The 14,758-nt window shown below is 39.3% G+C and overlaps 4 protein-coding genes across 4 annotated transcripts; 1 reads left to right on the forward strand and 3 right to left on the reverse strand.

The window, feature by feature from the left end:
• Positions 1 to 4,544: 4,544 nt before the first annotated feature.
• BJY04DRAFT_226761 (uncharacterized protein) lies at positions 4,545 to 7,026 on the reverse strand (the record flags this gene model as incomplete). Its single annotated transcript, XM_073718486.1, has 4 exons — positions 4,545 to 5,668; positions 5,699 to 5,831; positions 5,914 to 6,118; positions 7,007 to 7,026. The coding sequence occupies 4 exons, from the start codon at positions 7,024 to 7,026 to the stop codon at positions 4,545 to 4,547; spliced, it is 1,482 nt and encodes a 493-aa protein (XP_073572751.1).
• A 100-nt stretch (positions 7,027 to 7,126) lies between these two features.
• On the reverse strand, positions 7,127 to 9,447 carry BJY04DRAFT_206608 (cytochrome P450; the record flags this gene model as incomplete). The annotated part of the gene is made up of 12 exons (XM_073713732.1): positions 7,127 to 7,304; positions 7,375 to 7,538; positions 7,594 to 7,678; positions 7,742 to 7,941; positions 8,012 to 8,128; positions 8,198 to 8,243; positions 8,302 to 8,367; positions 8,424 to 8,493; positions 8,542 to 8,742; positions 8,799 to 8,930; positions 8,983 to 9,177; positions 9,429 to 9,447. The coding sequence occupies 12 exons, from the start codon at positions 9,445 to 9,447 to the stop codon at positions 7,127 to 7,129; spliced, it is 1,473 nt and encodes a 490-aa protein (XP_073572752.1).
• A 1,103-nt stretch (positions 9,448 to 10,550) lies between these two features.
• Positions 10,551 to 12,181, reverse strand: BJY04DRAFT_226762 (ergosterol biosynthesis ERG4/ERG24; the record flags this gene model as incomplete). Its single annotated transcript, XM_073718487.1, has 5 exons — positions 10,551 to 10,786; positions 10,851 to 11,173; positions 11,229 to 11,345; positions 11,404 to 11,518; positions 11,575 to 12,181. 5 exons carry the CDS (start codon positions 12,179 to 12,181, stop codon positions 10,551 to 10,553), a joined length of 1,398 nt encoding a protein of 465 aa, XP_073572753.1.
• Positions 12,182 to 12,928: 747 nt separating this feature from the next.
• Positions 12,929 to 14,181, forward strand: BJY04DRAFT_216657 (sterol methyltransferase; the record flags this gene model as incomplete). The annotated part of the gene is made up of 3 exons (XM_073715815.1): positions 12,929 to 13,126; positions 13,180 to 13,214; positions 13,284 to 14,181. 3 exons carry the CDS (start codon positions 12,929 to 12,931, stop codon positions 14,179 to 14,181), a joined length of 1,131 nt encoding a protein of 376 aa, XP_073572754.1.
• Positions 14,182 to 14,758: the final 577 nt, after the last annotated feature.

Genomic DNA, 14,758 nt, shown 5'->3' on the forward strand with positions numbered 1-14,758 from the left:
GCTTTATAAATATAATACTACATACTAGTTAAGTATTTAATAGTTATATAAAAAAGATAAAAAATAAATAGGATAAAGAAAAGATAATTAAGAAAGGAAAGTTAAAATTAAAGAGTTAAAAAAAGGGTGTTACAGAAGAACAGACCTCTCTGCGTCTTCCCTAACCCTAGTAACCTCTTATAAGCTCGTAATACTTAACTTAATTTACTTAATCCTTTTTTAAATAGCTTCTTATCTAACTAGTATAAAGACTAGTTATAGTTAGGTTAAGCTTAGTTAAAATAAATAAGGCTAAGTATCTTATATATAAAATACTTGTAAAGTAATTCATACGAGTATATTACTATTCTAAAAATAACTTTATAATAATAATTTATAATTAATTATAAAAAATAAGTAAGACTAGATATAATAGTAATAAGTATCTTTAAATACTCTTTACTAATATATTACTTTAGTATACTATTCTTATAGTCCTTAACCGGGTACTTAAGTACTATCCTAATATACTATTCTCTTAATCTTTTATTATAGTATATATACGTGACTTTTTTTTATAAGCGCCTTACTAGGTAACTTTTATTATATAATAATTAGTATTTGTCTATGCCTATTAATATTACTAGGTCTATCCTAATACTAAGAGTAGTTAATATATTAAAAGCCTAAATATTATAATAATATAATCTTCCGTGGCCGAATATATTCCTTCCCCGATAACAGTATTCTAGGATATTATTATCTCGTCGTAATATTACTAGCCCGTATTATTCCACCGCGCAGACCACCTCGGCTGGGTCCTTAACAAAGGGTTTATATAATATTTTAAGGGTTATATAATATTTTATAATTATAGTAAAGACTATACTTATTAAATGTAAATAATACTTACTTAGGGTTAGTTAGTACCTACCTAAAGTAAATAAAGAATAACCTATTATATTATAAATAATAAGGAATAAATAAATATTATTTTAGACAAGGGGGGTACTATTATAAACTAAAAGCCCTATATAAGGATTTAGTAATACTCTTATTCCTATAATCAATTAAGGGCTATTAATTATATAACTAGTAAAGTCTTTCCCTACTTAATACAGGCCTTGCCTTTTTATATCTTAGTAATTCCTTTTATACTAAAAGGTGTAGCTATGTTTGTCATCAGACCACTGCCCCTAATACTATATTATAAAAATAAAGGAAAAAGTTTGAAGTTAGTAATTTTATAAATAAATCAAAATAAATTACTAGGAAATAACATTATAATCCTAATTATAATAATAAAAGTTAGCAGACTAAAGGTCTTAAATAAGATTAAAAAGTCTTAAAAAATAATAAACTTATATAATAAATCTTAAAAATCTTAAATAATAGGATTAAATACTAAGATAGTATAATTTAAATTAAGGGATTAGTTTATATCCTGTTAATACTAATTAATAAGATTATTTCCTTATATTATAATAGTCTAATAGAAAAATACTTTAGAATTAATAAAATATTTAAAAAATATTATAAAAAATTATTACATTTAAAATATAAGGAAAAAAGTTAAAGAATATATTAGTAAATATAAAAGCTATACTAGGAATAAACCAGCTTATTATATATTCTATAACAAATTATAAAATCTAGAAATATTAATAAAATTAGGGGAATAAATTATAGTTAATTTTATAGGTTCTCTACTAACTATAGTATTAGATAGGGATTGTTTTAGAGTTATTATAGACTAACTTATAGAATATATTTTTCTAGTATTAATAATAATAATAACTATAACTATAAAGAATATAGGTTGATTATTTATTAATATTATTATAATAAATTATAGTATACAAAATATATTACCTTAGATAAGGATAAACTATTTACTATAAAATTCTAGAAGTTAGTTATAGACTAAATAGGAATTAAGTTATTAATAACCATTATATACTGACCCTAATCTAATAAATAAACTAAATAAATAGACTGAATTATTAAATAATACTTATAATATTATATAAACTATATATAAGATAACTAGGAAGAAAACCTACTAATAGCCTAGTTTATATATAATAACTTAGTTTATAATATAATAAGTATAATATTTTTAAAACTAATTATAAATATTATCCAAGTATATATAAAAAACTAATATAAAAGAAACTAGCAAAAAGAAAACTAGACTTTTTATAAATAAATTAAAAATAATCTAAGCCTAATTATTAAGAGACTTAAAATTTATTATAATATTAAAAAATTTGAAAGGCTAGATTTAGAGAAGGGAAGAAAAAGTCTTTTTTCTATAATAAAATATTAAAATAAAATACCTAAGTATAAAGCTAGACTATATCTACTTAAGATTTTTTAAAATTTAGAAGTAATTAAAATTATTTAATTACTAAATAAAGTTACTAGTTTTTATAAAATAATTACCCAGTTTTTTATTTTATTATTAGAACTAGTATTTATTTAAATCAAGCTTACTAAATATATCGAAATTAAAGAAATAGATAAAATAAAGTATAAAGTTAAAAAGATTCTAGACTATAAGTAAGTTAGTAATAAAACCTGATATTTAATTAAATAAAAAGGATATAATACCTTTAAAAATATTTAAGAACTTATTAAGAACCTGATAGGTTATTAAAAGAAAGTCTAGAAGTATTATTAAAGATTTTAAAAATAAAAAGATTTATACTCTACCAGAATATTAGAGACTTAATTTTTTAATTTAAATTAGTTAAGTCTGAAGTAGTAGTAAGCTAAATAGCTTTATATTTATTAGTAGGGTACTCTAGCTCTTAGTAATCTTTAATAATTAATAAATTCTCTTCCTTAAATTATTTAAGAAAAATACTGTTATAGGCTAATATCTTATTATTATACTTTTTATTATACTTTTAGAGTTAGTAAATATAGTAGATTTTACTTATTAAGTACATTATTTTCTATTTATAATAGAGTATTACTTACTCTAGCTCTTCTTTAATAGCCTCTATTCTAATAAAATATTTTTTAGTATTTTATTTTATTTAGCTCTAATCTTACTTGCTATAAGATTATTTTTTATATTTATAACTAAGTTAAGTATACCTTATGTAGTTCTTGCTAGATAAATTTATAATATATAGTAAGCTAGTAAAATTATAATATTTATAAGGGTTATTAATAAGAGTACCTTCTTAATAAAATTAGCCTGGACTGTAAATTTACTATAATAAGGATATCTAGCCTTTAGGGTCTTAATAACTCGGGATATATTAAACTATAGTAAAACTACATAGAAAAACAGGAAAACTTATTAATATATAATATAGGAACCTATACTACTTATGCTTCTTAAAATAAAAAGTAAAAAAGAGGGGGAATAGTATTAAGAACCTAGTAAAATAAGGTTATAAAGCAGAAATAAGGATAGCTATCTAGATAGGGATAACTAGGAAAGGAAGAATACCCTAAACCCTAACCCATGGATTTTGATAACGCGAACAATATTATAGGTTGAGGCTAAATTAGTCTGACAACTAGCAATTATTTCAGTAATTATAATATAAAATCTAGACTTTCTTTATAATACTTTTCTTTCACTTACCTTATTAGGAAGTTACTAATAAAAATATATATGCTTGCAGATTTCCAGTATATGAAGAGGATGCTAGTATACCCGATTATCCTGTTTTCCAAACAAGCCGCTTATTCCAAATAGTCCGGTATATAAGGTTAAGGAACCGCAGACGCTAACATTAAGTGCTGCTGACTATATTTTCTGGTGAACTGGTGTTGATTCTTTGTGTGCCGGGCGGGATCTAAAAGAGGCCCGATGGCAGTCCCACCTGATTGGGACGCCGAACCCCAACAAAACGCGTCTAGGCCTGTCAAAGCATTCACATTCGAAGCCTTTGAGCAACTCCCACTAAGCAGTACCATTACCGCGCCTGAGTGTATGGCTGCTAAGTGCAATGGAGTTCGCTCATATGATCCCTAGCATTCACGTCAAAGATGTGGTGGACCAGCAGCTAAACGATTTCCGTATACCCCCTCGCAGCAGCCAAAAATAGTGATTTGGAAGCGCCAGAAGATCTGTTAAAACCAGTCATGGAAGATGTTCCAACCAAAGATTCTAGCAGTACCTTTGTCATGGCTATATATCCTCTAGCCACTGCCTTGTCCAGCGGGAGCTCTCTTTCATTGTCCGCCATTCCCACATCAGCTCCCTCCAATGGCTGGCCGTTCGCCTTCCTATAGATTGCGGCACCGGCATTTTGCTGTTTAGCCCTGAATCTAAACTTGTTCGTGCTTCTCTTTTCCGATCTCCTAGTAAGGAATCTCGAAACCATTTGGGAAAGGCATAATCAATTTTCTAACATCCTTGCAGCTGGGGGCATATGTCGTGGAGGTTGTGGAGCCTGGGGAGGGACACATGTTGGCTGCAGCATTGTCGGTGCAGGTCTCGCGATATTAGAATGGGCTGTAGAGTTGCCAGTCATAGCATTAATTTTCTCGTCGCATACACAGTCAATAGCTTGGTCAAAACGGAGAGAACGCAAGCAATATCACGGCCTATCACTGGAGCCCGCGTTGTTAACCAAACCATTTAGCTCCTGCTCAATCGCAGGCCATGCTCCACTCCGCAATGTCCACATCAGCCACCACATCCCAGATGCGTCCTTGCCAATAATACCACCCAGGTTTGGTAAACGGAAGCCTTTCTTGAAGTGGAGATTAGGGATAACACTGGTTGGTCTTCCAGATAGCTTCTGCCTGTCACCTAGCGGGCTGCTCGAGGAGATGACAGCGGAAGAGAAATCCAGCTCAAAGAAACGACACCGGCGACAATTAGTGCAGCAAATCGGTAGGCAGCTTGAATCGCCGTATAATGGTGGACGTCCAGTTTTTAACAAGTTGGATTTCTGTGCCGCAAGTAAGGCCTCAACTTGCGGCTTAGTACGTTGCTGGGTAAGCGCGCTGCGGGTTCGAGAAGCTATGAAGCTCAAAGGTTGTTCCAGAATTTGATGGGAGCGTAACATTGTGAATGATGTGAGGATAGCATTGGTAATAAAGGCTGTATTCTCTGATAGTGGATCATTGAGCAACATTGAGCGGATGTCGAACATGCTTATTAGTGATATCGTGCGATTGCGAGACGGAGCCAGGGCTCTAATCATCGCCTTAGTCCACCATGCCAACAGCACGTCATCTTCACTGAGAAAGGGGGCATATTCCTCATCCTTTAGGTCAGCCATTTCATGCAGTGCCTGAGTTCGCAATTCATCGACTATGTGTCCTGGAATGCAAATGATGCGCGTTTGCTCATTCCAATACCAAATCAGCTCAAAGATATAGCGGATGAAAAAGATTAGTATACCAAACCTTCTCAACATAAAATTGAAGTTGACATGTTTATATGCTGGGGTTCTCTCCGTCAACTGGGCCAACGGATCATCACCAATTCCCTGGAAGATTGGAACTCGTTCTTCCTGTCCTTTCAAGACATCTGTCCAAGCCTTGAGGAAACTAGCAAGGCCCACTCCATCCATAAGCGAATGCAAGAACGTCACTGAAAGAAGCGTCGCGTCAGAAAATGTCACGGCATGAACGTTAAGCTGTGGTCTATCTGAATAAATCCAGTCCTCTATTTGCTGAGGACAATCAGGCGCCAGGCACAGAGACATAACATCTTCACCGCTATTAAGCAATGATGGCTGACCAGTTGCTAGAGGAAGCTTATGAGCCAAGGGGTGTTCATTGATGCTGAAGGAATGCCTGGCCGCAGTGTAATGAATTCCGGGGCGTTGCGCATCGTATTGTGCAGGAATATGGTATTCCAATTTTCCATTTCCCTAATCCGTGTCAGCTGCGGGCGGGTTATACGCCAAATAGGAGATACGAGAGATGTTAATTGACTATCATCCGAGTACATACGTTTATTCGTAGCCGCGCCCCTAGCCTTCGCCAGCTGCCAATCTTTAATAGACGGCCAAGTGCCAGACCAAGTGCCTTTGTGTCCAGGACATCATCAAAGCGGAATGTAACGTGTAAACAAATCGCGCGTCTAAATTGCTGGTCATCCCAGATTGGCATTGGGAGCACCATATCCGAGGGTATTCTTTCAGGCCGCGGTGGTCTCCTTTGCGCAAAGAAATCCATCCTTTTGCGATGTTGGGGAGATATTCTCAAAGCGTCGTATGTATGCAGCGTCTTGATAAGTTTAAGCTAGCCCCACAATGCTTCAGTGAGTGAAGAAAGAAGATTTGTCTTTTGCAATCAAGGTGCGGGTATGAGTTTAAATAAACGAGTAATGAACACATTTAGTCCAGGACAGAGCCCAAGGGGACACGAATTTGACCGTTGGAAATAACAGAAACCACTGTAATATGTTTAGTAAGGTTACATTTCAATGTTTTCTGAATAGGGTAATGCAACGTATGACGACTGTAATGTACTGTTAATAACATGCTCTCCTTCTCTTGCACTTGGATCCATCGGATTTTAGTGCCCGCTTTCGGACAGTGACGGGAAAGGTAGGTGCGAAGATTAAGTCACCACTGAGGAGCCAGCCAAATCAAGACAGTTAAGGCTTCGTCAGCTGCCGGACCTTATGAAGTAATATAATATCTTTATTTGCTGGGTGATATCGGCCTGCTAATTACGTAAAGATATCGAATGTCAAACAGGGAGGCTGTAATGGGGATGTGGATTCTTTACAATATCCAAGAATAAACCTTCAAGACGCTCTATAAACAATTTAGAGATCAAGCCGACCGAACAAAGCAGTGGTAGGTCCCAACTGGAGCTACTATGTAATCGAGAAACACAAATCAAGATAGCGCAGCCGTCCGTCCGACGCAGAAATGCCTAAGGATTTGCAGCAGTATAGTCCCTGGCGGACTGGTGCATATCGGTTCCATGTTGGGGACGCGGGACGTAAGGTAGGCCCCTGGCGGTCACCGGATGCCTTAAATTCCTGCCCTATGGCCTTTTAGTTACACCGTAACGGATGAGAATCTCAGGTTGCCTGGCTCTCAAAAAACCCATGACAGGCCTTCGTATGCCCAACGAGCTTGTAGGGCCATTTGAGTTCTTGAACATAGCGCAACTGATGACGAGGTAGTTGAAGCACCCCCATGAGATTACTTCAAGCACGATTACTGTGAACAAGAAGCCTCACACCTTCTGAATCCAAGCTTGGCAAAGGAAACAGATATCCGTGAGTCGGAACCACATCATTGCCGTTTGTTTCGAACAACTGCATACTTGGTGCGCCTGGTCGGTAAAATTCCCATAAGGTATGGTAAAGCACCATCTGAGCAAAGCTGTTTTTTTTAGAGATAGTTACTTTAGCATATGTCCCATGGTTCCAATAGCTTGGCTATCATAACTTACTTTTTTCCTAAACAATTCCTAGATCCCTTGCCGAAGGGAACGAAATATTCGGCTTTTAACTCGTTTTCATCACATTCAAGCCAGCGGTTCGGATCAAACTTGTGCGGGTCCACGAAAACCGCTGGGTCCATATGCATCCAGTAAGTGGACATCGAAATCGGAGTCTGTTGTTTCTCTCAGCGTTCTTTTGACCTCTCCTGGCAGTCTCTGAATGCTTACCCCTTCTGGGACAACCCAGCCGCTTATAGAAACCATAGTATTGGGGAAAACGCGTGTTGAGCGCTTCTGGGAGCCTGTAGCCATACTGATGCCGGAATCAGCCGTATATCCATCATATATGCCTTTAACATGAACAGACCCTACTTACCGTAAGCCCTCCTTTACGCACGCATCCAAATACGGCAGCTTTTGTAGGTCCTGCCAGGACTGAGGGGATTCATGACTGTGCTCTGCAATGGTTCCAAGCTCATTTCGCAAACGCTGGCATATATCATTATCTAAAGCCAAGTGCGTGATGATGGTGTGCAAGGTATGGGAAAGATGATAGATCCCGCTTTCATGGAAAAGCTGTAAATTCAGATCACCAAGTTAGTATGCCCTCCAGTTTCTGGTCTGGGATTGTGTGCAGGATTCAGACCTGTGCCCCTCGCTTATATATGCCTTGCCCAAATTGTTTCTCTGAAGCCTCGGCACGCTGTGTCGCTCCAAAATCTTCTTTCACCCCATCGGGGGGTTGCAGCATAGCTTCGGAATTCTGATGCCAGGACTTTTTTTTTTCTCATGTTAGGCTGGACAGCGCTGCTAAATTCCCCAGGATCCTTACTTGTATGCAAGAGGAAACCAATTGTAATAGTTGAATAGTGGGTGCCCTAATAACAAAGAAGTCAGCTAAGCCGCCTACTCTGCAGTGGGGTACTATGAACCAACCTTGCAGGCCATGGTATGGTAGCTAATAAGGGGATAACCCCCATTCCTTTCTTCCGCATCTCGAACCTGGAATAGGATCAGGATAGAGAAACCAGACCCAGTACGCTATATTATTGACTAACCAGGTTCTATTGAAATTTGGCTCAGCAAGAGAAGTAGTTGGCTTTTCGTAAAGGACTGTTGTGATGGCATCTTTTCTTCTTAGCGGATGTCACTTGACATAGTTTCGTGTGTACATACCAGTGGCAAGTGCAAGTAGTGCATAAGTCATATTAAATGGCTTATCCATATCTTTGTATTTCTCTAGCCGTTGGGAAAGAGTCTTCGTACAGTTCACCACTCGAAGCTCTAACTGTCCTAGACTAGATATGGAAAAGTATTGCTGGGCAGGGGCGCGAATTAATCGATGATCATCATGTGTCCGAATCATAGCAGCATAGTCTAGACATCGCATATTAGCCTGAAGTTTGCGTTAATCCATATGAAAAAGGTAAGACCTTCAAAGCCAGTGCCATCGGCTGCTCCAGTGTAAGCATCCGACTTTCTAACACCTCCTGTGACAAATAACTTCGCGTAATATGAAGGGTCAGAGACGTGGAGTTCATTTGGCGTTACCCGAATAATAGGACCTGTAAATGATCATGAATATTATATTATTTAGTGAGGGCTTTCTATGCTTACCATAAGTTTTGTGCATTTCATGAATTCTATGGTAGTATTGGCCTGGTTTGACCCAGTCATAGTAGAATTCGTACCAAAATGTCGCTTTGGCAAAAGGCGAACCAGGAAACCTGCTAAGTGGACTTAACCAGAGACGATGGAAACAAAGGGCAATATTATAACCCGTGAAGCCTATTATAAGACAAAGTGTAATATCTGATAACAAAAGATTATTTAGGAAGTCCATCATGTGTGGCTGATATATAGAAGAATGGTTCAGATTCTCCATATCACTTAACAGAGTGTCTGTCGCAGATGTTTTTGTGGATAATTATATGTGCAGAAGAACAAATGCTTGATAATAAGAAGATATTGATACTGAATGCTCCTTATTTATCAAAAGAAATACATTATGGCACACTGAATACTTAATTCCATTACGTCAAAAATGAGTGGATGATGCTTACTATCTTCAGTGACATGCATTTAGTGGTGGGTTCTCAAAAAAATGTGCTGGCTCGCAAATTAATCCTACAGCATGGCTGCAAACGGCAGTCAAAGTATAGGCAGCGTCAAACAAGCTAGGGCCGTCCGTTTCCGTCGTTGTTCCAGTGAGATCCAGTAGTGACGAATTTCGATATAGCTACACGGACCAAAATCAAGAAAAAGGTCTTAGCGTTTGATTCAAGTAGGTCATTTAGAAGTCTTGAGGTAAAAAGAAAACGAACCGTTTAAAAAACTAGATGCATGAAAGAACTAGGAGGGCGGAGGGCCTCAGAAGAAAGCGAATCAAACAGGGTTAAACAAGGGCCAGAGATTGACCCCTCTGGCCCTGCCTAAACAAGCCGTTCCCTTGTATATCATGTGCAAAGAGATTAATCTATAATGCTAGAGGGCATGGAGTAAATTATTGGTTTTGAGGCCTGTACTCCTACCACCGCCATCTGTAAGAATGGTGTCGCGGCGGCTGCCTCAGGCCACTCATGCCTTAGGTTGCGTAGCGAGGTCGCCCCGATAAAGATGGTGACCGAAACTGGTCGGGTTGCTAATGATCTGGCTCAGTTGGTGACTGACGTCGCCCTGAATCCCTAAATGTATATAAGATGCCTCAGGGATCGCGTGGAAAAAGCCCCAAGCGATTTCTTCTGATGCTTTGAACAATTGAGCCCTGCTTCCTAAATAGTCCTAGCTTTCAATGCCGTCCTTTCATCTCTACCTTTGTAAGTTCCTCAATAGCGAAGCGGAGTTGATAACGTGCGTGGTTTCAAGTCAGTCAGGGTCCTATATATGAGCTGTGTGCACATAGAGTGCCGACGTCGGCCCCGTGAGGCCACTTGCACATCCATAGTACCATGCTTCTTCTGTCCTTGCCCCGGACTAACAGTAACTTTTTTGGCTATATGAGCTGATATAATCGATTGTATGTTTAATATCAATACGTCTCATTATTAACTATTCACGAAACCTCTCACAGCATCTCTCTTAGCAACAGAGGTGCAACACACCCTACCGCCGGTGGCCAGATCATTAGCCAACTTGCCGCCCCATTGAGGTCAAATCCTTTTTGCCTGATCAGACAGAAAGCCTATTCAAAACAGCCCAGGGCAAAGCCTCCACCTAACTATCTGACAATAACGCTCCCACTGTCCGCCATATTTTTCCCGGCACCGTGCCTCATCACGAAAGCATCTATTGATTAGAAGAAGTGTAAGGTAGATAAAATAAGTCCAAGGCAATATATGTGTCATTCCACAGGATGCACAGAAAGCGAACGCCATTAGAATATCTCCAGCGTAGTTGGCGTGTCGCGCATAACCCCACCAACCTATCACGTCACTTATTAGTCTGTCCTCTATTTTCAACATCGGGGGAATATTTGTTAAAAATACCAGAAAATAGAAGCAGAGACTCATGGATAGATCCATCTGAGATTTTGTAGGTGCTTCTGATGACCCTCGCTTTTTGTCCGAAGACCATGCAATTTCCTTTCTTGAGGCGGACTGAAAGCTTCTGGTTGTTTGCCGATCTAAACACAGCGTATCCAGTAAGCCCCAGCACTAGGGTCAAGGTGAAACTAGTTGAAGAGAGGTGGACAGCTCTGTAGGCTAGGAATTGGGCTTGTAATGAATACAACACAGGGAGCCACACAGTCGATCCCCACGCGAGGTAGAATCCAAAATGGTCATGGTGAATGTCGATAGTCCGAAGGTACCTTAAATCTCCCTGATTAGCAAACCCGGCCAGCCCATCAAATTGGAACACCATACCAATCCTCATTCCAGAAGAAATCGACTATATAAATCCCATGAAGAATTAGAATAGCGATCATCGAATTCGAAATGAAACCGTGTTTTTGAACCTGCAAAGCAGCGAAAGATATGTCACTATTATAATTGTTAGTCCGTCTCTATTAAGGAAATAAGTGGACAAGAGGCATTGCACATCAACATCCACCCGCACATCCCAGGTCTTCCAATGTGAAATAGCTTGATATCCCAGTCACGACCCCAGCGGGGATTGAGCTCACAACCACTGAAAAAGTCATGGATAGGTGAACCTGTTAATAGAATAAAAGTTAGACTGTTTTGGGTATAGCTTGGATACTGTTCATACCACTGAATCTTGTGTCTTTAATATGCGACGGAGCTAAGTGGGCTTTCAGATAAGTCACGATGGAAACCAAATACCCGTACATAATGGAGGCAAGAAGGATTCCAGGCCAGGATCTAGCTATACAGGACAGGTCGAATAGCCCCGCTGTACTAGACAATAAGAAAAGAACTACAACAATAATGCTGGTTCTTAGTCCATTGATCTTGTACAGAAGCACATTGCCCCCCGGAGTCAGCTGCCCTTTATATGCCTTTCCTGGAATTGCCATGTGTAGGGCGGCTTGAAAAGCAATCCAACCAATATAGGCAAAGAATGAACCTAATGTTGGAGCCGGAAAGTAGCGGCTGGTAAAAGAGCCAATGCCGTCAACCCAAAGCATTAACAGCATGTTCAGGATTGACCCATCAAAATGTTGTAGAGCCACACATGATGCAATTATAGTCAAGGGGGTGGCAATTAGAAGGGCAATCGCACCGACAGCACCAGATAATGGAGCAATACTGCTTCGCCGACCCCAGAAGACGCCTTGCTGCACCTGATAGTTGCGCAAGCGAGCTTTAGCTTTCCCCGTCTCCGGAGAGAGTATATATGACAATGGGGAATCCATAAGAAAGGCTGTAACGAGAAAATCGAAATTGATCGAACTAGCCAACTATGATAGGGAAGACGTTGAGAATTTAATTGAATTTTTTTGCAATAACACTACACAAGTAGTTATTGATTCTCCACAAGCATGGCGACAGTTACACAAGTATGGTGACAGTTACACAAGCATGGCGGTGGTTGCAGAACACAAGTTGATTACGTAAAAAGTTAAATACTCAGTTAACCAACTAACAAAAAACCACGGAACTTAGGTTATATCCACTTGAGTCACCAGAACAAGGCATGATCGCCATAGGTACAGGAAATCTCTACTGGTTTTGGAACTCTAGTCCTCTTATGTAACATAAGAGACAGGGCACACTGTAACCACACGCTGCTTTTGTTGGTGATGACGTTTTTCTCAACTATGATTTCATGAATAAAGACATTCCCATCAACCAAGATAACTTTCTCATTCATAGATATGATGCAGGTGATGGTTGGGTGACATTTTAGGGTGCAGGAAAGGTCCATTAATCTGTGCTAAAAAGGTTAGGTGGCATTCCAGCCAAGTATCCGCCTTTTAAAATGCTTGTTTGACTGAAGAAGAATAGTTGTGTGGTGTCAACACTTAAAAGCTCCTAAGATGCAAGTTTCCTAGACTTTAGTTCTTTTCGTTCTTTTCACGATATTAATCTATCCAATCAATTCATCTTATCGTTCTAGTTCACATGATACAGTTCTACCGAGCCCTACCAAAGAAAGCAAGATGAGATCGCTACGAGATGAGCAGGAGATCAGTGAGCAAGACGCGGTGCTCAGTCAGCAGCTTCATGGCAGCTCAGCCAAAGCTCAGGGTCTCTTTGCCATGAGGAAAGATTCCAAAACCTATAGAGCTGTGCTGGAGAAATACTTCCAGTACTTTGACAAAGACATGGCCGAAAATGATCGAACTTGCACAGAGAAGGTGAATTAAGGACTTCCCAAATATGATCCAGGCTAATGCCTAGTTCTACATAGCGACGACAAGTGGAACATGCGACCATGGTCAATCGGTAAGTTCCGAAGCGTCACATGAGATGAGATACTTTGGATTAAGCTATTACTGACCTATATATCTATAGCTTTTACGATCTGGTAACGGACTTTTACGAGTATGGATGGTGCAAATCACTACATTTCTGTCGGTTCGCTTACAAGGAGCCCTTTCTGCAAGCTATTACCCGCCATGAACAATACCTTGCGTACCAGATTGGTATTAAAGAAGGAATGACGGTACTAGATGTTGGATGCGGCCTCGGTGGCCCAGCTCGCGAAATCGCTTCCTCCACCAATGCGACAATAATTGGTGTCAACAACAGCGACTATCAGATTCAGAAGGCGATACACTATACCGAACAAGCAGGACTTTCGCACAATGTGACATTCACAAAAGACAATTTTACGAAAATAGAGATTCCGGATAATTTCTTCGACGCTGCATACTCCATTGAAGCATGCGTGCATGCTCCAACTCTTGAAATCGTATACAGCGAAATATTCCGTGTGTTGAAGCCAGGCGGTGTGTTTGGTGTCTACGAGTGGCTTTTGACGGATACTTTTGATGAGGATAACCACGTGCATCGCAGTATTGCCCTTGGTATCCAACAGGGGAATGGAATCCCGAAATTATTCACCGTTTCCGAAGGACTTCTTGCAATGAAAAATGCAGGATTTGAGCTTCTGAAGCATGAGGACCTTGCGACTCGGCCAGCCATAAGTCCATGGTACCATCCTCTTTCCATGTCAGTCAAGGATGTGCGGAGCTTGTCAGACCTCATTACCTATGGGCCCATGAGCAAGTTGGGGCGTATTGTTACGCACTATATGACTAGGGCTTTAGAGGGAGCTGGTATTTTACCAAAGGGAACGCAAATGGTTGCTGACAGGTTGGATTCAACGGCTGATTGCTTAGTCGCTGGTGGGCAAAAGGAGATTTTCACGCCTATGTATTTCATTTTAGCCAAGAAGCCGGAAGTTTGATGTGCTGAGACATCAGTCAGATAATTTCGTTGACAGATGCTTGTTATATACGCTGAGTATCAAACCTTTACTTAGTGCACTGTGAAGCACAGAGCAAATAAATCGCGTGTCCGCTTTTCCTGTTCATCCTCCCTATCTAGTCTTCTGTTCATCCTACCCTGCCTAGTCTGCGCAATGAATATAACCCTCAACTTGGCACACTTGGTATGCTAGTAGAATTCGGGGATTTGAATATGCTGCTAATGCTGGATGTTACAGGTTCTCTTGAGAGTACCCGACCGCCAACTAAATATAACGGTACTTCGCTTGGCGAGCATGATATAACTGGCGTTGAACTGCTGTATAGCGTAATTTCTGATACTGGTCCCTGGTGCTAGCGTCAGCTCGACAGAACTTGCAGAATTATTACCATCCTCTCTTAGCTAAAATACGCGGTCTCCCTTACTTTTTGATGAACTCGGGCCTGTAAATAATAGTGCATACATAACTGTGCCCGATCCTCGTCTTAATCTTGCCATGCCTGTCCGGAGCTGCGCGAGCACGCTTGCTTCTTTCCATGATAATTACGGCATCCTGA

The sequence above is a fragment of the Aspergillus karnatakaensis genome (genome assembly GCF_047715665.1).
Source record: "Aspergillus karnatakaensis strain CBS 102800 unplaced genomic scaffold BJY04scaffold_16, whole genome shotgun sequence".
NCBI lineage: Eukaryota > Fungi > Ascomycota > Eurotiomycetes > Eurotiales > Aspergillaceae > Aspergillus > Aspergillus karnatakaensis.